The sequence below is a fragment of the Pristis pectinata genome, chromosome 5 (genome assembly GCF_009764475.1).
Source record: "Pristis pectinata isolate sPriPec2 chromosome 5, sPriPec2.1.pri, whole genome shotgun sequence".
In the NCBI taxonomy this organism is placed as follows: Eukaryota; Metazoa; Chordata; class Chondrichthyes; order Rhinopristiformes; family Pristidae; genus Pristis; species Pristis pectinata.
The window spans coordinates 60,126,498-60,152,420 of record NC_067409.1 but is presented as its reverse complement, the minus strand read 5'-3'; the positions used below and the strand labels follow the sequence as shown (position 1 = coordinate 60,152,420).

General features: G+C 42.5%; 1 protein-coding gene across 1 annotated transcript; it reads left to right on the top strand.

Annotated features, from left to right (window-relative positions):
• Positions 1–3,675: 3,675 nt before the first annotated feature.
• LOC127570826 (cytochrome c oxidase subunit NDUFA4-like) lies at positions 3,676–25,655 on the top strand. Its single transcript, XM_052016687.1, has 5 exons — positions 3,676–3,691; positions 3,845–3,976; positions 23,489–23,577; positions 25,070–25,130; positions 25,310–25,655. Exons 2-5 carry the CDS (start codon positions 3,935–3,937, stop codon positions 25,364–25,366), a joined length of 249 nt encoding a protein of 82 aa, XP_051872647.1. The 5' UTR covers positions 3,676–3,691; positions 3,845–3,934; the 3' UTR covers positions 25,367–25,655.
• Positions 25,656–25,923: the final 268 nt, after the last annotated feature.

Sequence of the window (25,923 nt, the reverse complement as noted above, 5' to 3'; positions counted from 1 at the left end):
ACATTTGGTATTGGTTTATCATTGTCACTTGTACTGAGGTACAGTGAAAAACTTGTTCACAAGATCACAAGACAAGGGAGCAGAAGCAGGCCATTCGGCCCGTCGAGTCTGCTCCAAGGAAAAGGGAAAAAGGAATGGGGAGAAAAAAAACCTATTCTAATCCCAATTTCTAGCCTTATCCCCATATCCCTTGATACCCTGACTATTTAGATATTTATCTATCTCTTCCTTGAACGCCCCCACTGATCTGGCCTCCACTGCTGTACGTGGCAAGGAGTTCCACAAATTCACCACCCTCTGGCTAAAGAAATTTCTCCTCATCTCTGTTTTGAAACTGTACCCTCTAATTCTAAGATTGTGCCCTCTGGTCCTGGACTCACCCACCAAGGGAAACAGCCTAGCCACATCTACTCTGTCCTTTCCTATCAACATTTTAAATGTCGCTATGAGGTCCCCTCTCATTCTTCTGTACTCCAGTGAGTACAGTCCAAGAGCCGACAAACGCTCATCATACGTAAGCCCTTTCATTCCTGGAATCATCCTCGTAAATCTCCTCTGAACCCTCTCCAACGTCAGCACATCCTTCCTAAGATGTGGGGCCCAAAACTGCGCACAATATTCCAAATGAGGCCTCACTAGTGCCCCGTAGAGCCTCATCAACACTTCCTTACTTTTATACACTATACCTCTCGAAATGAATGCCAACATAGCATTTGCTTTCTTTACCACTGATCCAACCTGGTGGTTAACCTTTAAGGTATCCTGCACGAGTACCCCCAAGTCCCTTTGTACTTCCGTACTTTGAATTTTCTCTCCTTCTAGATAATAATCTGCCCACTTATTTCTGCTTCCAAAGTGTACAACAGCACATTTCTCAACATTGAATCTCATCTGCCATTTCCTTGCCCATTCTCCTAAACTGTCTAGGTCCCTCTGCAACCTTCCTATCTCCTCAATACTCCCTACTCCTCCACCTATCTTGGTGTCATCCGCAAACTTAGCCACAAAACCATTTATTCCATTATCCAAATAGTTGATGTACAAGGTAAAAAGGAGCGGTTCCAACACCGACCCCTACGACACATCACTAGTAACCGGTAACCAACCAGAACAAGATCCTTTTATTTCCACTCTTTGCTTCCTGCCAACCAGCCAATGTTCCACCCATTCTGCTATCCTACCCGTAATTCCATGACCTCTCATCTTATTAATCAGTCTCTTGTAAGGCACCTTATCGAAGTCCTTTTGAAAGTCTAAATGCACAACATCTACCACCTCTCCCTTATCCACCCTACCTGTGATTTCTTCAAAAAACTCCAATAGGTTGGTCAGGCAGGATCTGCCCTTCACAAAACCATGTTGGCTAGGACCTATCTTGCCTTGCGCCTCTAGGTATTCCGTAACCCCATCCTTGAGGATAGATTCCAATAATTTTCCCACCACTGACGTCAGACTAATAGGTCTGTAATTTCCTTTATGCTGCCTCCCACCTTTCTTATACAACGGAACTACATTTGCGACCCTCCAGTCCTCTGGAACCATGCCGGAATCTATCGATTCCTGGAAAATTATCGCCAATGCCTCCGCTACCTCTAAAGCCACCTCCTTCAGAACCCGGGGATGCACCTCATCCGGTCCGGGAGACTTATCAGTCTTTAGCCCATTTAGTTTTCCTAGCACCTTCTCCCTAGTAATCTTAACTGAACTCAGTTCCATTTCGTGAGACTCCTGACTAACCGGCACATTGCTGATGTCCTCCACGGTGAAGACCGATGCAAAATATTCATTCAATTCCTCTGCCATCTCTCTATCGTCCATTACAATACCTCCTGCACCGTTATCAATTGGTCCTATATCAACCCGTGTCTCTCTTTTACTCCTTATGTATTTAAAAAAACTCTTAGTATCCTTTCGAATGTTATCCGCCAACTTCCTTTCATAATTCATCTTTTCTTTCCTAATGACCTTCTTAGTTTCTCTCTGCAGGTTTTTAAAAGCTTCCCAGTCTTCTGTTTTCCCACTAATTTTTGCTTCTTTGTACGCTGCCCCTTTTGCTTTTATTTTAGCCTTAACCTCTCTCGTTATCCACATTTGTGCCTTTTTTCCATTCAAAACCTTCTTTATTCTTGGAATATATCTATCCTGCATTTTCCTTATTTCCTGTAGAAATTCCTTCCATTTCTCCTCCGCCGTCCCTCCAGCTAGCTTACTCTTCCAATCAATTTGGGCCAACTCTTCTCTCATACCATTGTAATTTCCTTTGTTCCACTGAAATATCGATACACCAGTTATCAGCTTCTCCTTCTCAAACTTGAAACTGAACTCAATCATATTGTGATCACCGGTCCCCAGTGGTTCCTTTACCTTTAGTTCCCTAATCACCTCCGGTTCATTACACAGCACCCAATCCAAAACAGTCGATCCCCTGGTGGGCTCTTCAACAAGTTGCTCCAGAAAAATGTCCCTTAGACATTCCACAAACTCACTCTCCTGAGTTCTACCGCCTTGCTGGATTTCCCAATCCACCTTCATGTTAAAATCCCCCATAATTATCTTCACATTGTCACTCTGGCATGCTTTTTCTATCTCAAACTGCAACTTATCGTCCACTTCCTGACTGCTATTAGGGGGCCTATATATGACTGCTATTATTGTCCTTTTACCCTTGCTGTTTCTTAGCTCCACCCATAAGGATTCTACCTTCTCTGACCCAATGTCCTTCCTTTCTATTGATTTTATATCACTACTAACCATCATGGCCACACCTCCCCCTCTGCCTATCCGCCTTTCCTTCCTATACACTGTGTACCCCTGGACATTCAGTTCCCAATCACATCCATCATAAAGCCATACTGTTCATACAGATCAATTCATTACACAGTGCATGAGGTAGTACAGAGTGCATTGAGGTAGTACAAGGTAAAAACAATAACAGAATATAAAGTGTCACAGTTACGGGGAAGTGCATTGCATGTAGACAATAAGGTGCAAGGTCAAACAAGGTAGACTGTGAGGTCAAGAGTCCATCTCATTGTATAAGGGAACCATTCAATAGTCTTGAATAGATTTCAGTTGAGAGGGTATAGATTTAATGGGGACCTGAGGGGCATGTTTTTCACACGGAGGGTGGTGGGTATGTGGAATGAGCTGAAAGAGGAAGTGATAGCGGTGGGTACAATTATAGTGATTAAAAGACATTTGGACAGATGCAGTACATTGCTAGATAAGGTTTGAAGGGCTATGGGCTAAACCCATGCAAATGGGATGAGCCCAGGTAGGCAACTTAGGCACATAGACAAATTTGGACTGAAGGGCCTGTTTCCATGCTATACAACTCTGTGACTCAATTTATGACTCTAGTAGGATGCACGTTTTGATCTGTATTTGGTTATTTCCCGTGATTGAACTTCTGCTGCCAATTCTAACATGATCGACGAGTAATAATAATTTATAAGGAATTGAGCCTGGCCTACCTTACAGAAACACAAAGAGAGCTTAAAAGATCAATGAACTGAAGTGTCTCCACCTGTGCCGTCAATTTGTTCCGATCCAGTCATTCAGAATAACTATAGGCACTGCCACCTGCTTACAGCTCCAATTTCTGACCCGCCCCTGGCCCTAGCCCCGCCCAGGGGTATTTTTGGACATCGTCCCCTTTACAGTTGGGACGAGGACCTTTCAGGTTGAGCTGGTAAGCTGCCGGTAGCGTTGAATAGCTAGTGTAGCAGCTTGTTCCCTTCCTATTAAGGGACTAAAAATGTATTATAAGTTCTGTCATTGTGATCTGTGACACATTCGAAGGATCACCTCAGTTCGCCTTTGCTCAGGCAGTGTGTTTGGTCAGTTCTAGCTGGGGTCCTGGTGTAGAGGTTGTGGTCACTTTGCGGGAGTGAAGTCCACTGGCCGTAAGGCTCTCGGTTACTAGTCCGACGCAATGATCCGTCTCATGATAAGTCAAGCGAAGAAGCACCCAAGTGTGAGTAAAAACTGCCGATTCATCTGCAAAAACTTCAGATGGCAACTTGTCCCGGTCGGTTAGGGGTGACGACATTTGCGCGGCATGTGATTCACACTCTGGGGCTGAACCCGCCAGCTGAAGGGTGTTGAGGTCAATCATGGCTCAGCACAAGCGTTCTGTGGGCTGTGGGAACATTTATGCCTTAACAATTGCAACACATGAGCATCGGGGACTTGCATGGCTCGACACCTGTAATCTAATGACGCATGGTTCAGCAAAAGAAGCCCAAGTGCTTGGCTCAATGTAACAATCCTTGGGCATTAGGTGAACGTGTAAGGGTCAGTAATTCAGTCCAAGGACGTTTGGGAAATGTGTGGCTCAACACGATTAATTTGTAGACATCTGGGATAGCCACGGTTAAATGCTCACAATCCAGGAGCATCAAGTGTCATTCTTGGTGTAACACTAACACACGGAAAACAAAAAAAGTAAGAGGAGTTGCCCATTTGGCCCCTTGTGTCTGTTCCAGCATTCATTAAAGTCATGGCTAATCTTTTAACAATTTTCCTGCTTAGATGCCATATTCTATGATTAATATCTCCAAATTATTTGATTTCTGTCTTGAATAAACCCAGTGATAGAGCCTTTATAGCCCCCCTGGGTAGAAAATTTCAAAGCTTCACTACCCTCTTGCTGAAGACATTTCTTCTCATCTGAATCCTGGATGGTTGACTATTGGTTCTAGACACCCAAGGCAGGGAAATATTTTTTATATCCCCTGAAGTCTCTTCCTTGCAGCCTGAACTGCCACCCTCCTTAAGAGCCAAATTCCTGTGACTCTTATTTCAATAAATTAGTAGCAGAGCAGAGATCTAGTATTTCCCAGATCACTGGGCACACAATGTATGGGGAGGACCAGATTTACGATCCAAACCACTTCCAAGGGCAACTGTCCTAACATATTTACTTTAACCATTCTGAACAAGGTACTGGTATTTTAATCATGCTTAAAGGTACAAGTGCTTTCTGCTCCCTAAACATCCCTTGCCACCCTACTCCCTACATCAATGGTTCTACTTTCCACCTTGCCAATGACTTCAACATCTCCCATAAAACAAAAATTAGCATCCATTAGCATTGCAGACATGGCTGGCTCTAACTAGTGATCCACAGGCATTAGAAATCCATGTACATTGGAGGCATGCCTGGCTCAATGTCTGTAATTTATGGGGATTAAAAATGTACATGGCTCAACCCCTAAATCCATCAGCATTGGGGGATATTCATTGCTCATCTCTAGCAATTCTTTGAAATGCCCAAATCCATTGGTATTGGGGAACTTACATTGCTCAGTACCAGCAATCCATGGGTATTGGGGACATGCATGGCTCAATACTTAACTCCATGGTCAATGGGGATTAGTATGCTTCAATCAGAGAAATATATGAGCAGTGGGAAGCTATGTCACACAACACTATTAAGTAAAGGGCATTGAGGATGTTCATGGCTCAAAAAGAACAACATATGGGCATTGAGGGCAAGCATATTTCAACACCAGTGATATCTGGGCACTGGGGACAATACATAGTTGAACACTAGCAACCCATAGATTATGGGGATTTTTTGTTGCTGAACTCCAGCAGTCCATTGGCATTGGATATATGCATGCCTAAACATTACAGTGTATGTGCATTTTTGGGGTGGGGAATGCTCAATTAATTAATTCACTTAAAATACCAATGTTGTACTGAGGCAAAATAACTTACATTTATCTTGTACTTTAAAGGGATACCAATGCTGTACATAATTAAAATTATTTTCTAATGGCAAGGATCCATAGTAGGTATGTGTGGAAGTTCAGCCACAAATCTAGCTTTTTGTTTTTCTTAAATGGCAACAATTTCAGTTTGCTTTGCATTACTCCAGAAGTTCGATCTGGCACTTCCAGATACATCAGGAACACAAGCAACATGACAATATCTATTCATAGAACATAGAACACTACAGCACAATACAGGCCCTTCGGCCCACAATGTTGTGCTGACATTTTATCCTGCTCTAAAATCTATCTAACCCTTCCCTCCCACATAACCCTCTATTTTTCTATCATTCATGTGTCTATCTAAGAGTCTCTTAAATGTCCCTAATGTATCTGCCCCCACAACCTCTGGTGGCAGTGCATGCCACGCACCCACCACTCTCTGTGTGAAAAAACTTACCCCTGACATCCCCTTTATACCTTCCTCCAATCACCTTAAAATTATGTCCCCTCATGTTAGCCATTGTCCCACTGGGTAAAAGTCTCTGACTGTCCACTCGATCTATGCCTCATCATCTTGTATACCTCTATCCAGTCCCCTCTCATCCTCCTTCTCTCCAAAGAGAAAAGCCCTAGCTCGCTCAACCTATCCTCATAAAACATTCCCTCCAATCCAGGTAACATCCTGGTAAATCTCCTCTGCACCCTCTCTAAAGCTTCCACAACCTTCCTATAATGAGGCAACCAAAACTGAACACAATACTCCAACTGTGGTCTGACCAGAGTTCTATAGAGTTGCAACATTACCTTGCGACTCTTGAACTCAATACACCGACTAATGAAGGCCAACACTGCATATGCCTTCTTGACAACCTTATCGACCTGCATGGCAACCTTGAGGGATCTATGGACGTGGACCCCAAGACCCCTCTGTTCCTCCACACTGCTAAGAGTCCTGCCATCAACCTTGTATTCTGCTTTCAAATTCGATCTCCCGAAGTGTATCACTTCACATTTATCTGGGTTGAACTCCATCTGCCACTTCTCAGCCCAGCTCTGCATTCTATCAATATCCTGTTGTAATCTACAGCAACCTTCTACACTATCCACAACACCACCAACCTTTGTATCTTCAGCAAACTTACTAAAGCACCATTCATCACCCTCATCCAAGTTATTTATAAAAATCACAAAGAGCAGGGGTCCCAGAACAGATCCCTGCGGAACACCACTGGTCACCGACCTTCAGGCAGAATACGCTCCATCTACCACCACTCTCTGTCTTCTATGGGCGAGCCAATTCTGAATCCACACAGCCAAGTTTCCCTGGATCCCATGCCTCCTGACTTTATGAATAAGCCTTCCATGAGGAATCTTATCAAATGCCTTACTAAAATCCATGTATACCACATCCACCGCTCTACCCTCATCAATGTGCTTTGTCACATCCTCAAAGAATTCAATCAGGCTCGTGAGGCACGACCTGCCCCTCACAAAGCCATGCTGACTGTCCCTAATCATCCACTGCTCTACCCTCGTCAATGTGCTTTGTCACATCCTCAAAGAATTCAATCAGGCTAGTGAGGCACGACCTGCCCCTCACAAAGCCATGCTGACTGTCCCTAATCAGCCTATGCTTCTCTAAATGCCCATAAATCCTGTCTCTAAGTATCTTCTCCAGTAATTTTCCCACTACTGAAGTAAGACTCACTGGTCTGTAATTCTACTCCCTTTCTTAAACAAGGGAACAACATTTGCCACCCTCCAATCATCTGGCACTACTCCTGTGGCCAGTGAGGATGCAAAGATTGTCGCCAAAGGTGCAGCAATCTCTTCCCTAGCTTCCCGTAAAACCTTGGATATATCCCGTCTGGCCCCGGTGACTTATCTAGCCTTATGTTTTTCAATAGTTCCAGCACATCCTCTTTCCTCACATCGACATCCCTTAGCATATCAGTCTGTTGTACGCCATCCTCACAAACGTCAAGGTCTCTCTCTCTGATGAATACTGAAGAAAAGTATTCATTTATGACCTCCCCTACCTCTTCCGACTCCAGGCACGTTTCTTCTTTTATCCCTGATCGGTCCTACCCTCACTCTAGTCATCCTCTTACTCTTCACATACGTGCATACGTGTAGAACGTCTTGGGGTTTTCCTTGATCCTACTCGCCAAGGACTTCTCATGCCCCCTTCTAGCTCTCCTAAGTCCATTCTTAAGCTCCCTCCTGGCTACCTTGTAACTCTCCAGAGCCCTGTCTGATCCATGCTTTCTAAACCTCAAGTAAGCTTCTTTCTTCCTCTTGACAAGATAATCTACATCTCGTGTCAACCACGGTTCCTTCACTCTACCATCCTTACCCTGCCTCAATGGGACAAACCTATCCAGAGCCCCATGCAATTGTTGGTTAAACAACCTCCACATTTCCTCTGTGTCCTTCCCCAAGAACATCTGTTTCCAATTTACACTCCCAAGTTCCTGCCTAACCGCATCATAATTCCCCCTCCCCCAGTTAAATATTTTTCCATATCGTCTGCTCCTATCCCTCTCCAAGGCTATGGTAAAGGTCAAGGAGTTCTGGTCACTGTCTCCAAAATGCTCTCCCACCGAGAAATCTGAAACCTGATCAGGCTCATTGCCTAGTACCAGGTCCAGTATGGTCTCTCCTCTAGTCGGCCTGTCCACATATTGTGTCAGGAATCCTTCCTGTACACACTGAACAAACTCCGTCCCATCTATCCCCTTTATACTAAGGAGGTGCCAATCAATATTAGGGAAGTTGAAATCGTTCATGACAACAACCCTGTTATTTTCGCCCATCTCCAAAACCTGCCTCCCGATTTGCTCCTCAGCATCTCTGCTGCTATTGGGGAGCCTGTAGAATACTCCCAATAGAGTGATCGCTCCCTTCCTGTTTCTGACTTCCACCCACACTGACTTAGTGGACGATTCCTCCAGGACATCCTCCCTTTCTACAGCTGTGACACTGTCCCTGATCAGCAAAGCCGCTCCCCCACCTCTTTTACCTCCACCCCTGTCCCTTTTGAAACATCTAAGTCCCGGAATATCCAGCAGCCATTCCTGCCCTTGCAACAGCCAAGTCTCTGTAATGGCCACCACGTCATAGTTCCACGTACTTACCCACGCTCTAAGTTCATCAGCCTTGTTCCTGATACTTCTCGCATTCAATATTTCTTTAAGAATACCTGAAGTAAGTTATCTTGGAGTGACCCAAGCAGGTCTTCCCATCATAACACAGGGCTGGGACCTATCGGGTAAATCCCTTATCTTTAATAATTCTGGCACCCTCTGGGCCTCCTCTCTATCATTGCTGAGGTGCCTCCTCAGTCCCCACCCCCACCCCCTCCACAAACTCCGGCTAGGTCTATGACTCTACAATCCCACAAACTGTCAAGATTCTCAATGAATTGCCCAACCCGACTCATCTCCACCATTTATTTCACTGCTCTCCCCAATTCTCAGCGATGGTCCTGGGTTTGTCAGTGCAATGGCAAGCCTTGATTTTTCTTCTCCCCATCCTAAACCACTTGCCTGATCACTGCTTTCTCCTGCCCCCTACTTCAGACCACAACACCGGCCTGATTCTTCTTTTCCCTTACTCATCCCCACCCTAAGTCAAAAGTGCAATTATGATTATCCTTCCCAAACCCAGGTCACAGCAGTCCTGGTCAGTGCCACCAAGCCAGCCCAATTTCCCAAATATGACCTTTGATCAAACTCCCAGAAGGTACATTCCCAACATGAAGACTTTGGATGCTAGCTCACAGTGAGTAGCCCACAACCAAAATAGTCATTACCATCCTTCCGCGGCATTCATCTGGTAATTTAATAAATGGTGAGGAACTAAGAACTGTGCAGGAACAAAGTCATTTGGATGTCCCCAGCTAAGTAGAAAATGCTAATGGCTGTTGGTCTTTACTGAGTAGAAATGAGATTATGTCATTTGTAAAGAGCCCCAGCCAAAATCAATCTTGAGTACTACGTCTTATTCTGTGAACAGAAGGAAGAGCTATTGAACTGGGAGGAGTGTGTGGCACATTTTTTATTTGTTATTTTTCCAGGATTTGGGCATTGCTGGCATGACCAGCACTTGTTACCCATTCCTAATTGCCCTTGAGAAACCAGCGGTGAGCCACTGTCTTGGATCACCACTGTCCTTCTGGTGAAGGTACTCCCAAAATGGTAGTAGGGGGAGAGAAATCCAGGATTTAGACCAAGTGACAATAAAGGACCAATGGATGGGTGTGTGACTTGGAGGGGAATCTTCAGATGGCAGTGTTTCCAAGCACCTGCGACTCATATTGGTGGGAGAGGTTATGGTTTTGATGTAACTAGGTGAATAACTGCAGTGCATTTTGTAGCTACTGTGCACCAGTGGTGGATGGGGCACCAGGCAAGATGGGTGCTTTGTCCTGGATTCACTAGTGCTTCTGACTTGTGGATTATGTCTCAGGAGGTGAGTCACTTGCCATAGGGTTCCCCGCCTCTGACCTGGCATGGTTTATATTCCCTTGTTTAGAAGCTTGAGGGATGATCTAGTTGATTTGGTTAATATAAAAGAGGTGTAGATACAGAGAAACAGGAACAAGAGAGCAACATGTTATTAATTAAAATGCTGCAACTTTCAATGTTTTAATGATGGTACAGCTGAAAATTTCAAGTGTGTAAACAATGAACTTTTTGTTAAGAATGTCAAACAAGAATCAATGGCATGAAAATAGAAATAAAAAACCAGAAAATGCTGAAAACGCAGCAGGTCAAGCGGCATTTTTAAAAAGCGAGACACAGCTAATATTTCTTACAAAGTGTCTTCAGCATGAAATGTTAAGTCTTTTGCTTTTTCCACAAACACTACCTGATCTGTTGAGTACTTCCATTATTTTATGCTTTTATTGCATGTAAATGTTGACCAACAGACTAGGTTAGAGAAATGGAATGGCATACCACTGTTCCTATGATTCTAAGTACTCTTCAACAATTATAATTAATGCACAGCAGGAGTTAAACAAGATTGAATGAAGTGAAATTGAAATCTACCCTGATGCTGTCAAGATATAATTAGTAACATGGTTTGCACATTTCCATACTTCTGCTCTTGAATTTTGGTTCTATAGTAAATAGATTTGGGGACCCAACCTGGAGAGTGGATAGTGATATGTGATTACAGAAATTGATCTCTGTATTATATGTAAGAATAATGAAATTATCAGGGACTTACACCAAAGGAGTTGGTTTCTTCCCTTGCTTTCCCGAAGGCAATAATTTATGCTTGATCATGAATGCTAATTCCGTGTTCATGCATTCTCAACAGAACTGAGGAATTAGCCTATAGCTTCATAGGAATCATCAAGATAGTTAACTTGGAAAAAGCAAATTTATTCACAACATAAAAAAGATAAACACAAGATATCAGAAACCCACCCATGATGTGGAAAGGATAAAGGGAACTTGTTTAAGACTAAGACTCTGATTTGGTATACAGCTGTAGAACTTCAACCTAAATAGAAAACATTGAAGAACTATTTCCTTTTAGGTCCAAATCTGATGATTTCTAGTGCCTTTTAGAATTTTGTTTTTATTATTGTGTCAGATTTCTCAAGGAGAGTGTTTCTAGTGACTAAGTGATTGTAATTGGCCCAGAATTTGCAGGCATATACCATTATTAGCACATAAAAACACACAGCAATTTGTAGCAAGGAAGAGATAGTGTGAGCTGTATATCAGCACAAATTGCTGAACTATTTGTGCTACAATGTTATTAGCTTGAAGAAATGGGATCTCTCTTTTATGTAATGTGTGCAGAGAATTTGCTGCGGTTTCCCAGCAAATACAAATTAAACTGTGCAAGTTAGAGTTGCTATTTTGTAACGTAGGGACACTTGTCAGTGATGTGATTTATGGTTCTGACCTGCTTTTCAATCTTGGAAGACCAGAAAGGAAATAAATAAAACGTTCACTTCTACAGATAGAAAACAAAATCTAGCAAGTTTTAAAAATGTTTTCAGGTCCTAATGGACTTCTCCTAGGGTCATAAGTGGCCATTGAAGTAGTTGATTCATTGGTTTTGATTTTCCATAATTCACCATTAGTAAATAGTGAATGTAACTCTTTCATTCACAGGCTCATTAGCTTAACATTTGTCAGAGGGAAATGTAATAAGTTAGTACTAAAACATTATAACAGGGCACTGAGAAAAAATCAAGGTAATCAGGCAAAGTCAACTTGTTTTTTTTTAAAGGAAAATCATGATTGAACAATTTATTGGAGTTCATTGAAGAAGTAACATGTAACTAGTGGAGTACCCCAGGGATTAGTTCTTGGCATTCAAGCATTTACTATATACATGAATAACCTGGAGTTTCCAAGTTTGCCGAATATATGAAAATAGGTGGCAGGGCACATTCCGATGAGGAAATTTGATTCTGCAACAGGATATAGATTGAGTGAGTGATTACATAGAAAGCTGGTACGTGGAGTTTAATAATGGGGAAGTGCAAGGTCATGCACTTTGGAAAAAAATATCAAAAGACATTATTATCTAAATGGAGAAAGACTGAAAAAGATTGAAGTTCAGAGGGATCTGTGTCCGTGCATGAATCACAAAAAGTTAGCAGACAGATCCTACAACTAGTTAAGAAGGCAAATGGCATGTTGGCCTTTATTGCAAATGTTTTGGAGTTGAAGAATAGGGAGGTTTTGTTACAGATGTACAAAGTGTTGGTGAGGCCACATCTGAAATACTGTGCACAGTTTTGGTCCCCTTACCAAAGGGATATAGTAGCATTGGAGGCAGTCCAAAGGAGATTCATCAGGCTAATTCCTGGGATAAGAACATTGTCTTATCAAGAGAGCCTTGACAGGATCTCAAAAAATGATGAGACTACAGGAAGAAGATAAAGAGCCCAGTGGCATGGTATCAAGACAACAACCGATCCCTCAGTGTCAGCAAAATGAAGGAGCTGGTCATCGACTTCAGGAAGTGGGGTGGAGTACACACCCGTCTGTATCAATGATGCTGAGGGGGAGATGGTTAAAGGCTTCAAGTTCCTAGGTGTAAATATCACCAACAACTTGTCCTAGTCCAGCCTAGAAAGCACATCAATGCCTCTACTTCCTCAGAAGGCTAAGGAAATTCACAATGTCCCCGATGACCCTTACCAATTTGTACTGATGCACCATAGAAAACATCCTATTCAGGTGCATCACAGCTTGGTAATGGCAACTGCTCTGACCAAGAAAATGCAGAGAGTTATGAATGCAGCCCAGTCCATCAATGAAAACCAGTCTCCCCTCCATTGATTCTGTCAACACTTCCTGCTGCTTTGGGAAAGCAGCCAACATAATCAAGGACTCTTCCCACCCCAGTCATTCTCTCTCCTCTCCTCTCCCATCAGACAGGAGATACAAAGGCTTAAGATCACATAACACCAGGCTCAAGTACAGCTTCTATCCCACTGTTGTAAGACTCTTGAATGGACCTCTCATGCACTAAAGATGAACTCTTGATCCGTCAATCAAGAGTTCATCATGGCTCCTGCACTTTATTTGTCTACCTATACTGCACTTTCTCTGTAACTGTGACATTACATGTAATGTATGATATGCCATAGGGATTAGTGCTGGGACCTCAAGTTTTTAAATTGTATATAAGGACTTGAGTGAAGGGATTGAAAGTATGGTTGCTCAATTTGCCTGATGACACAAAGATAGGTAGCAAAGTAAGTTCGGAAGAGAAGTTGTCAAAAGGCTAGAAAGCAATATAGCTATATTCAGTGAATGGATGAAGGTCTAGCAAATGGTGAATGTGAAATTGTCCATTTTGACAGGAAAAATAAAAGAAACATTATCTAACTGGAGATAGATTGCAGAGTTCTGAGATGCAGAGGGATCTGGGTGCCCTAGTGTGTGATTTGCAGAGGTCTAGTCTGCAGGGAGAGCAAGTAAATACAAATGCTAACAGTTTGTTATCCTTCATTGCTAGAGGAGTGGAATACAAAAACAGGGAGTTTCCTAACTTAAGGAAGAATAAATGCATTTGAAGTACTGGACACAAGGACATAAAGATTGGTGGAGTTGTGAACAGTGTAGAGGGCTGTCAAAGGATACAGCAGAATATAGATCAGTTACAGATATGGGTGGAAAAATGCCAGATGTTTTTAATCTGAGCAAGTGTGAGGTGTTGCACCCTGAGAGGTCAAATGTAAGGGGAAAGGTTACAGTTAATGGCAGGAGCCTGAACAGCATTGATGTACAGAGGGATCTTAGGGTCCACACAAGTAGATAAGGTGGTAAAGAAGACGTATGACATGCTAGGCCTCATTGGTTGGGGCATTGAGTATAAGTCATGTTGCAGCTGTATGAAACTTTGGTTAAGCCGCACTTGGAGTATTGTGTACAATTCTGGTTGCACCATTACAGGAAGGATGTGTGACTTTGGAAAGGGTGCAAAAGAGGTTTACCAGGATGCTGCCTGGATTAGAGGGTATGAGCTATAAAGAGAGTTTGGACAAACTTGGGTTGATTTTTCTGGAGTGTCAGAGGCTGACTGGAGACCTGACAGAAGTTTATAAAAATATGAGAGGCATAGATAGAGTAGACAGTCAGAGTCTTTTTCCCAGGGTAGAAATGTCAAGTTCTAAAGGATATGTCTTTAAGGTGAGAGGGGGAAAGTTTAAAGGATATGTGCAGGGCAAGTTATTTTTTTACATAGTGTGGTAGGTGCCTGGAACGGGCTGCTGGGGTAGTGGTGAAAGCAGATACAATAGTGGCATTTAAGAGGCTGTAGACACCTGAATATGCAGGGAATGGAGGGATATGGATCATGTAGAGACACAAGAGATTTAGTTTAATTTGGCATAGTGTTCAGCACAGATATCGCGAGCTGAAGGGCCTGTTCCTGTGCTGTACTGTTCTAGTTCAAAGGAGGCTTGCAAGACCAATACCTGGAATGGCTAGGTTGTCTTATGATTTCTTTTGGGAGAATCTAAAACTAGAGGTCACTGCTTAAAAATAATAGCCTGCTCATTTAAGAAGTGATGAGGCAATTTTTTTTTCTGTGATGAGGGTCATGAGTTTTTGGAACTCTTTCTCAAAGGGTACAATGGAGAAGAATCTGATTACTTTTAAAGCAGATTCATCAAATTCAAAGATTACTGTGGCTAGGCAGGAATATGGAGTTGAAGCTACAGTCAGATCAGATCTTATTGAATAGCAGAGCAGACTTGGCCGAGTGATGTATTCCTTCTCCTTACTCATATGTTCTTGTGCATGTTTTTTTTACACTTTTTTATTGTTAGCTTGTTTCTCTCTCTAAATCCAATCTTTCTTTTCCTCTTCGGGTTGGTTTCAGTATTTGCTCTGACTTTAATCATTCTGTTTCCTTTGTCCACATTCACTCTCTTTGTTATCCTGCTCTTTCATAAATTATAGAGATCTTCATGATCCAATCATTCTTTGAAGTTCCAGATGCCCTGTGCACTCCATTATACAGTTATCAATTTACTCTTTCAGCTATTTGATGCACAAAAATAATGGGAGCTGAAGTGCATGGAAGCAATCTAATTCAGACCTCAGGTTGCAAGTGCCCCTTCTCAAGCAAATTCTAGGTCACCAGTGATCACAGTAGTCCATGTATCAGACTAAAATAATATTGCTTTCCTTGGAGGCATAGCTGATATCAGTGAAGCAAGAAGTAAATCCCAACCAGAATGGGAATGATAGAGCTGATGAGTGTTCCGTGGCAGAACATAGAAAGAAACACTTGAAGTAGAACCACATGGACTGCCTTTAACTTTTTAAGTAACCTATAAACTATGCACCTTTCATCATTTCATATTTAATTACTCAGATTCAGGTTTATTGTCTCTGACATATGTCATGAAATTTGTTGTTTTGTTCCAGCAGTACAGTGCAAGTTAAAATTACCATAAGTTACAAAAATAAATAAATACTGCAAAAAAGAAATAATGAGTTAGTGTTCATGGGTTCATGGATAGTTCAGAAATCTGATGGCGGAGGGGAAGAAGCTGTTCATGAAACATTGAGTGTGGGTGTTCAGGCTCCTGTACCTCCTCCCCGATGGTAATAACATAAAGCGGGCATGTCCAGGGTGGTGAGGGTCCTTAATGATGGATGCCGCCTTCTTGAGGCACCACCTCTTGAAGATGTCCTCGATGGTGGAGAGTTGTGTCCATGATGGAGCTGGCTGAGTCTACAACCCTCTGCAGCCTCTTTCGATCCTGCGCATTGGAGCCTCCATACCAGGCGGTGATGCAACCAGTCAGGATGCTCTCCACTGTATATCTGTAAAAATTTGCAAGAGTCTTTGGTGACATACCGAATCTCCTCAAACACCTAATGAAGTAGAGCCGCTGGCGTGCCTTCTTCGTGATTGCATCAATGTGTTGGGCCCAAGATAAAACCTCTGAGGTGTTGATGCCCAGGAACTTGTAGCTGCTCACGCTTTCCACCCCTGACCTCTCAATGGAGACTGGTGTGTGTTCTCCCGACTTCGCCTTCCTGTCTGCTCCCCTCACTATCAAGTCTCCTATCACTATTACCCTGTCTGAATGCACTCTTTCCCTCTGAGCCTTAGACCCAATCACAGTGCCAGAGACCTGACTCCTGCTGCCAGCCCCTGAAAGAACATCCTACCTGCTAGTCTGTTCACCCTAAATATTAAAGTTGTGCATTGCAGTCTTTCAAGTTTAGAAATATCTTCATATATGAGGTAGAAATGTTTACCCTGACGAATTTGGAGTTGAGACTCCCTAAGAAGTTGATACTTCATCTTTGTTAAGGCAGGAAGAATAGATTTCAAGTCCTAACTGGAATTACTACAGTACTCTGTACATAAATTTGCTCCCAAAACTGTTTTAAAATGTGAAACTATATGAACAATTTAATTCAAATCAATGAAGAGAAAAAGGATTAATAGTTGATTGTATGACCCAAATGTATTTGTACTTGTGCACAAATTTACAGTTTGGCAGCCCCCTCAAACAGATGTTCTTTGTAACATATACATGATGTTAGTGTTTTGGATATGGCCATAGTTGAGCCTGATAGTCACTACTCTGCTCCAGCTTTCTTTATCCTTACTCCCCACCTCCTTCTTTTCAGTATAATTTTCCCTTTAACTTCATATCCTTTAGTAGAATACAAGACAGATAGCATGCATCAGCTGAAAGCTCAAACCAACTGCAGATTGGAGCAACACACAAAAAGCTGGAGGAACTCAGTGGGCCAGGCAGCATCTATGGAGGGAAATGGACAGTCGACCTTTCTGGTCAAGTTTGTTGCTCCAGATTCCAGCATCTGCAGTCTCTTGTGTCTCTAACTGCAGATGTTGGTATTATAATAAATTTCCCAGTGAACCCCAGTAAGTCTAAAGGGAGCACGGACAACCGGACCCTGGCAAGCTTAAAGACAACGTGGGTACTGGGGCACCTGTGAGTTGAATGAAAGCACGGGAACTGGGGCCTTGTTGAGCTGGACGACGTACAGGAACCAGGGCCCTGGTGAGTGTTAAAGGACCACAGTAAACATCACCTGGTGAGCCAAATGCAGCACAATCAGTATTTCCCAATCACTAGATAGTGGATTATTGGAGTGTTACTGTAATACCAAGGAAAAGGTACAGTGAAGGTTTATTAGAACAGACTAAGAATGAGAATTAATAATGTGAAGAAAAGCTTGGAAATGGCCCATTTTCAAGGGAACAATGGGTTTTGGGGATCCAATTAATCAAAAGAATAAAAAGATGGGTTCAGATAGATGGGTGACCACCAAGAAAAGCAAGGGCAGTAGGCAGACAGTGCAGGGTCTCCTTGTGGCCATTCCCCTCACAAACAGTTATACCTCTTTTTGGATACTGTTGAGGGAGATGTTCTTTCAGAGGCTAGCAGCAGTAGTCAGGTCTCTAGCACTGTGACTGGCTCTGAGGCTCAGAGGGAAAGGGTGCAGTCAGACAGGGTGATAGTGATAGGAGACTCAATAGTGAGGGGAACAGACAGGAGATTTCTGTGGCTGCGGAAAAGATGCTGGGATGGTGTGTTGCCTCCCGGGTGCCAGGGTCAAGGATGTCTCTGAGTGGCTGCAGAAAATTCTCGAGCGGGAGGGCAAACAGCCAGAAGTCGTTGTACATGTTGGTACAAACAACGTAGGTAGAACAAGGGATAAGGTTCTGCAAAATGAGTATGGGGAGTTAGAGAAGAAGTTAAGAAGTAGAACCTCAAGGGTGGTGATCTCCAGATTACTCTCAGTACCATGTGCTAGCGAGGTCAGAAATAGAAAGATAGGCTAGATGATTTTGTGGCTGAGGAACTGGTGCAAGGGGCAGGGATTCAGGTTCTTGGACCACTGGGATCTCTTCTGATATGGATGCAACCTATTACAAGAGGGACAGATTGCACTTGAACCACAGGGGAACCAATATCCTTGCAGGGAAATTTGCTAGTGCTACACAGGAGGGTATGAACTAGATTAGCAGTGGAGTGGGACTATGAGCAGGAGCAAGTCATGGGATAAAGCATTAGCCAGCGAGAGCAAGTTTAGTCATCCAGATAGCCAGGGGCACAGTAAAGGCAGGGAAGGGAATACCCAGTTAAACTGCATTTACTTTAATGCACGAGGTTTAACAGGTAAAGTGGACAAACTCAGATGTGGATTGGCTCTGAGGACTGGGATGTTATAGCCATAATAGAAACATGGCTGAGAGAAGGGCAGGACTGACAGCTCAATATTCCAGGATACAGATGCTACAGGTGTATCAGAGGTACAGGTAAGCAAGGAGGGGATGTTGCCTTTTTGATAAGGGAGGACGTAACAGCAATACCCAGTGATGCCATTCTTGGGGTATCATCCTGTGAGGCCTTATGGGTAGAACTTAGAAACAAGAAGGGGAAGGTAACTTTAGTGGGATTGTATTTCTCAACCCCCCAATAGTCAGCGGGAACTTGAGGAGCAGGTGTGTAGAGAAATTGCTCATAGTTGTAAGAATAATTGGGTTGCGTTAGTAGGAGATTTTAATTTCCCCAGTATTGACTGGACTACCCAGAGTGTTAAGGGCTTGGACGGGGTGGAATTTGTGAAATGTGTCCAGGAAAGTTTCCTGAGTCAATAATATTGAGGGCCCTACTTGGGAGGGTGCAATACTGGACCTTCTTTTAGGGAATGAGGTAGGGCAGGTAACTGAAGTGGCAGTCAGGGAGCACTTTAGCTCAAATGACCATAATTCTATTAGTTTTAAGATAGTGATGGAAAAGGACAGGACAGGTCCACAGGTTGGTGTCCTAAACTGGAGGAGGGCTGATTTTTGGGGAATTAGGCAGGATCTAGCAGAGGTCAATTGGGTGAGCCTCTTTGAACGGAAAGGAATGAATGACAAGTGGGAGGCTTTTAAGATTGTGATATCGAGAGTCCAGGGGCAGCATGTTCCTATTAGGGTGAAGGGTAGACCTGCAAGTTTAGGGAACCTTGGCTGACAAGAGATGTTGAGGCTCTGGTCAAGAACAAGAAGGAAGCATACATTGGGTTTAGGAGGTCGGGGATGAGTGAATCCCTTGATGACAATAGAAAGATTAAGAATACTCTAATACTCTTAAGGGGGAAATCAGGAGGGCAAAGGGAGGGTATGGGATGGATATGGCAGGGGAGATTAAGGAAAATCCCAAGAGGTCCTATAGCTATATTAAGAGCAAAATGGTGGCCCGGGAGAGAGTAGGTCCCCTTACAGATAAGCAGGGCTGTCTATGTCTTGAGCTGCAGGGGATGGGTGGGATTCCAATGAATATTTCTCGTCGGTGTTAACTGCTCAAAAGATAAGGAAAACAAGTGGAGATGTTTTGGAGGACATATGTATTACCACAGAGGAGGTATTAGCAGCCTAACAGCGCATTTAGGTGGATAAATCCCCAGGGCCTGACCGAGTGCATCCTAGAATTTTGTGGGAGGCCCTTGCGGAGATTTTTGCTGTGTTGTTAGCCACTGGTGAAGTTCCCAAAGACTGGAAGGTGGCTAATGTTTAAGAAACAAAGACACAAGAAATTCTGCAGATGCTGGAATGTGGAGCAATACACAAAAAGTGCTGGAGGAACTCAGCAGGTCAGGCAGCATCTATGGAGAGAAATAAACAGTCGACGTTTCAGGCTGAGACCCTTCATCAGGACTGGGAAGGAAGAGGGCAGAAGCCAGAATAAGAAGGTGGGGAGAGGGGGAAGAGTACACACAGGCAGGTGATAGGCGAGTCCAGGTGAAAGGGAGAAGGTAGGTGGGTGGGGGTGGGGGGAAGATGTAATAAGCTGAGAGGTGATAGTTAGAAGAGTCAAAGGGCTGAAGAAGGAGGAATCCGGTAGGAGAGGGCAGTGGACCATGGAATAAAGGATGGAGGAGGGGAGGAGATGAGATGGGCAGGTCATCAAGGCGGGGGAAGGCAGCCACAGGAATAAGGGAAGACAAAGGAGTGGGTCTTCCCTTATTCCTGTGGCTCCCTTCCCCCACCTTGATGACCTGCCCTTCTCCTCTCCTCCCCTCCTACATCCTTTATTCCATGTTCCACTGTCCTCTCCTACCGGATTCCTTCTTCTTCAGCCCTTTGCTTCTTCTACCTATCCCCTCTCAGCTTATTACACCTAACTTCCCCCTCTCACCTGGACTTGCCTGTCACCTGAACACCTATCACCAGCCTGTATGTGCTCCACCCCTCCCCCCACCACCTGATTCTGGCTTCCGCCCTCTTCCTTCCCAGTCCTGATGAAGGGCCTCCGTCCGAGACGTCGACTGTTTATTTCGGTCCATAGGTGCTGCCTGACCTCCTGAATTCCTCCAGCACTTTTAATGTTTAAGAAAGGTAGCAAGGATAAACCAGGGAACTACAGGCCAGTCAGCCTGACGTCAGTAGTGGGGAAGTTACTGCAGGGAATTCTGAGGGACAGGATCTACCAGCATTTGGATAGACAGAATCTGATTAGGAGGAATCAACATGGCTTTGTGCATGGGAAGTCATGCTTGATGAACCTTTTAAAGTTTTTTGAAGAGTTAACCTAAGAAGTAGATGAGGGTAGGGCAGTGGATATTGTCTATTTAGACTTTAGCAAGGCCTTCAACAAGGTCCTGCATGGCAGGCTGTTCGGGAAGATTTAGTCCCATGGAATCCAGAGAGAGCTGGTTAGGTGGATTCAAAATTGGCTCAGAGGTAGGAAGCAGAGGGTGGTGGTTGAAGGTTGTTTCTCAGAATGGAGGCCTGTGACGAGTGGTTTGCCAGAGGGGTTGGTGTTGGGACCCTCATTATTCGTTATTTAGATAAATGATTTGGATGTGAATGCTCAAGGCTTGATCAGTAAGTTTACAGATGACACAAAGTTAGGAAGTGTTGTTCACAGTGAGGAGGGTTATCGTAGATTACGGGGGATCTTAATCAGGGAAGTGGGCCGAGGAGTGGCAAATGGATTTCAATACAGATAAGTGTGAGTTGATGCATTTTGAAAAGTCAAACCAATGTAGGACTCATACTATGAATGGTAGGGGACTAGGGATTGTAATGGAACAGAGGGACCTAGGAGTAAAAGTGCATAGTTCGTTGAAAGCCGCATCACAGGTAGACAAGGTGGTGAAAAAGACATTTAGCATGCTGGCCTTCATGAGGCAAGGCATTGAGTACAGGAGTTGGGGCATTATGTTGCAGTTGTATAAGTCATTGGTGATGCCGCACTTGGAGTACTGTGTACAGTCTTGGTCACACTGTTATAGAAAATACATGGCCAAACTGTAAAGAGTGCAGAAAAGATTTACGAGAATGTTGCCAGGACTAGAGGGCCTAAGTTATAGGGAGAGGTTGGCCAGGCTAGGTCTTTATTCCTTGGAACATAAGAGAATGAGGGGCGATCTTATAGAGGTTTAGAAAATCATGAGCAGCATAGAGAAGATGGATGGTAGCAGTCTTTTCTCCAGGGTGCAGGAGTCCAAAACTAGGGGTCAGAGATTTGGGGTGAGAGGGGAAAGATTTACAAGGGACCTGAGGGGCAACTTTTTCCACACAGAGGGTGGTGAGTATATGGTGAGCTGCTAGAGGAAGTGGTTGAGGCAGGTACAATAGTGACATTTAAGAAGCACTTGGATAGGTACATACAGGGGCAGGGCTTTGAGGGATATGGGTTGAATGCAGGAAATTGGGATTAGATGGGTGGGCACCATGGTCGGCATGGACTCATTGGGCCGAACAGCCTGTATCCGTGCTGTATTGCTCTATGACTCAATTAGATATCATAGAATAAGGATTATTTCCACTAGTCAGGAAGTCAGCAATCAGCAACGTTAATTTAACAGAAAGAAAGACAAAATTAAGCACATGTGGCTGACTTCAATACAGGACATACAGTATCTTTTTTTCTGTAAGTGGCTATGAAACTATTATTTAAAGGGAGTTAGATAAGTATTTGAAAAATAATACAAGACACACAGGAAAGTAGGATTCACAATATTTTTCTTGGAATGGCCGGTTTGACAATCCAGAACACTTCTAAGGATCATGAAGAGGAATGTGTCAAACTTCCTGAGAGGTCTCCACTGTTGTCTTTTTGACAGTGCTGTAGTGATGGATTCCTTCTGGAATCCAATGATGTAGTGCCAGGTCTCTCCAGGTTCCAGAGAAAAGCAAGTTTCAGGACAATTACATGTTTTGAATTAATTGGGTTGATAATTGCATTTCATTGCTTTCATTATGTTTTTTATTTACATTTTAATAAAAGCAATTATATATTTTTAATCATACAATTAATATTTAATAGTTTTGCCTATTTTTGAATGTTTGTGAATGTTGCAACACTCAAAGAATTCTGACAGACTCTTGTGCTCGGGGATATGACTTAAATGGCTGACAAAGCTCCACAGGGGCTAGCTAATTAAGACCCAGCTTGAGGGACCTGGCTGATATTAGTTCATGTCCATCAGGAAGATTACAGCCAGCCAACAGCAAACACCTTGGGATGTCTTCCATCAATTAAGTGCTACAGATAAGAGTGAGTATGGGATTAGCAAGCATGGGCGCTTCACTGCCTATTGAGATGGTTCGGACAGAACTGTGCGGTGGGCTGGATTTGGACTGCGGGCATATGTTCTTCACCATGGGATTAAAGTAACTGAAAAGCAAAAAATTGCAGATGCTGGAAATTTGAAATAAAAAAGAAAAAGCTGAAAATACTCCCAATACCCCTCTTACTTCACTATAGATTAAAGTATATTTGATTTCTAGCTTCTCCTAATTCTGATGGTTTGTTGACCTGAAATATTGACTCTGTATTACTCTCAACAGATGCTGGCTGATGTGCTGAGTATTTTCAGAATTTTTGTTTTATATGTAATTGGAGTACAAAGCTCCAACTGAGAAGTAGATGAAACCACAGATAGTTCACCATAAATTGCAACACCTTCCCTCAATTGCCCCAGTAAGTTCAGTGACCAGGAGAGAATGAAAGTTGAAAAAGATTATTTTAGGGAGCCCAGTAGTGTATGGGGCTTTGAATTTGTAAGTAGAGGTACACTATCATTGCAAATGTTGCAGCTCTTTGCAGTAATTATTTGCCCCATCAGCACTCACCAATTGAAGTAATATTTACTGCAGTTACAATGTTTTTAAAAGTATCTGATAATGCATTACTTTAAACAGTAATGTATAAACATTATTGCTTGTTTAAATAGTTTTATTCTACTTTATCTGTGAAGAGAAATAACATCCATTTATTTTTGTTATTTTAGTTGATTCCTCTGTTCTCTTTCATTTTACTTGGAGTTTCTGGTGCTGGGCTTTACATGTCACGCATGGCAATGTTCAGCCCTGATGTCTGGTACGTAAAATAATATAGCTAATGTTAGTTTTTTCTCTTTGTATAGCTATATTTATAGTTATATATTTATAGAACATGAAAGCACAGAGATTATGGTTAACCTGTATTAAATAGTGGATATAGTTTCCAATGCTGTATTTCATCTAGTTCTAAGCATCACCCTTAAGAAAAGATTTCAGAGGTTGAAATGTAGATAAAATGTAATACAGTAGTACCAGGAATGATGAACTTCACGGATAGACCAGAAAGCCTACATTTCTCTCAGAGTAGAGCAGGTTAAGGGAAGATTTTAAAGGGATGTGCAAATCAGCACACTTTTGATAGAGGACATAAAGTTAAAATGTTTGCAGTGGATGATATAGATTTAAAGTAGTTGCAAAATGAACCAGAGGTGACATGAAGATGGTTGTGATTATTGAAGGTTAATCAACCCCAGAGTATTTACGTGGTAAACCCAACCATTGTCAGCTGATCTTTCATTGACCCTACCTTGTTAAGGTCAGAAATGTAGAAGTTTCCAAGATAATAAAACACACTGCACTGCATGCAGCAAGCTTGGACAAAACACAGGCTTGAAATAGTAAATATGAGTAACATTTGCACAACCAAGTGCTGGCTAATGACTGTTACCAACATTGAGAATCTGACCACTTACCCTTAACATTCAATAGCATTACCATCGTCATATCTCAGAGGAATCACCACTTCACTGGAATTGTGATGAGTTAGGTGCAGCATGACAATCACATAAATACTGTGGCCACGTAGGAGTTTAGAGGGATGGAAATTCTACTAAATGTGACTCAACAAGTTGGAATTGTGATGAGTTAGGTGCCTCACAACAACATCTAGAACAAGATAATCTGCCTGTTTGGGACCTGGTACACCACCTTAAACATTTACTCCTTTCACCATGGCTTTGGTGTTAACATCTGCAGGATAAACTGTATTATCTTGCCAAGGCTTCTTTCCATAGCCCTTTCTAAACTCTCAGTCTCTGAAAGACAAGACCAGTCAGTGCATATTTCCAAATATGACACCATCCTGACTTGGAAATGTATCGTGGTTCCTTCATTGTCACTGGATGAAAATCATGGAAATTCTCACCTAACAGCACACTGGGATTATCTTCACCAGAAAAATTGGTGTGGTTCAGGGTGGCAAGTTTGTCCTGGGTAAATAGAGGATGGATAATACATGCTGACCTTCCCATTGGTGCCAAATGAACATTTTTACACTACAAGTTGTTAAGATCTGGAATACACTTTTTTGAGAGGGTGGTGGAAGCAAATTCAATAATAACTTGTAACAATAATTGGTTAAATCCATAAAGTGGAAACATTTGCTGGGCTATCATGGAAAAGAAGGGAGTACAACTAATTGGATTGATCTTTCAAAGTGTTGGCACTGGCATAATGGAACAAATGAACTGCTGTATCATTCAGGTGATTTATGATCCTATGTATTTATATATTTTCATTGTTTTCTTCAGCTGGGACAGAAAGAACAACCCTGAGCCATGGAATAAATTGGGTTATAATCGCCAATACAAGGTAATAGTGGAAGGAAAATTTGTTGACAAGATTTACTTATAGCTACACGGTTGGAAGTAAATTTACTTCCTTTCATGCATTTAAAGAATCTAAATAAAGCAATAGTCATAACATAATAAATGAACTGTGAAATGATTGAGAAATATACCTGCTGATTTGTTTTGTTCTTATTTTGACAGTTCCTTGCAGTCAACACCAATTATAAATGCCTCAAGAAGAATGGCCCTGATTTCTGAATGGTTGATTGATAAAATGCTTTACTATCTTCACAGAATTTCTAAAATCATGCTAAATTCAAGGTACTAAATTGCTAAATATACAACATATTGTGTTTTAAATGCATACATTTATTGATCACATGCTCTTGTTTTCATACTAGACGAAAAAAGTGTGCTCTTTGAAATCTGCTTTATACTAGCTTTGACCTTTACAAACAAGTTAAATCCTATTGAGGTCAAATGTGCATGATACATTTAATGCATGTATGCTTTGTTAAACAATCATGTCAATAAAACTTTAAAACTTCTTGCTTTATTCTTTACTTTCAGAGTACACAATACTGCTGTTGTAGACAATAAAGAGGTACATTATATTATACCTGATTAAAGTGGCAAATAATATCTAATCGTTAACATTATTGAAAAAATAGCACAGGAGTTCTGCTTCAAGTAGGCAACAAAACATGGTGTTGGGTATCTAGCCTCATAAGCACCCTTAATTTTCATTGATTCACCATTGAAACTGAACCTTCATCTGCAAGGGGCCAGTGTGCTGGCAACCTCTTTGGCCAACC

Bases quoted from the DNA above. Each gene is read 5' to 3' on its own strand.
- LOC127570826 (XM_052016687.1), top strand. From the start codon at position 3,935: ATGATCCGTCTCATGATAAGTCAAGCGAAGAAGCACCCAAGT. The intron at 3,977-23,488 runs GTGAGTAAAAAC...TTGTTATTTTAG, and splicing joins AAGCGAAGAAGCACCCAAGT to TTGATTCCTCTGTTCTCTTT. The intron at 23,578-25,069 runs GTACGTAAAATA...TGTTTTCTTCAG, and splicing joins ATGTTCAGCCCTGATGTCTG to CTGGGACAGAAAGAACAACC.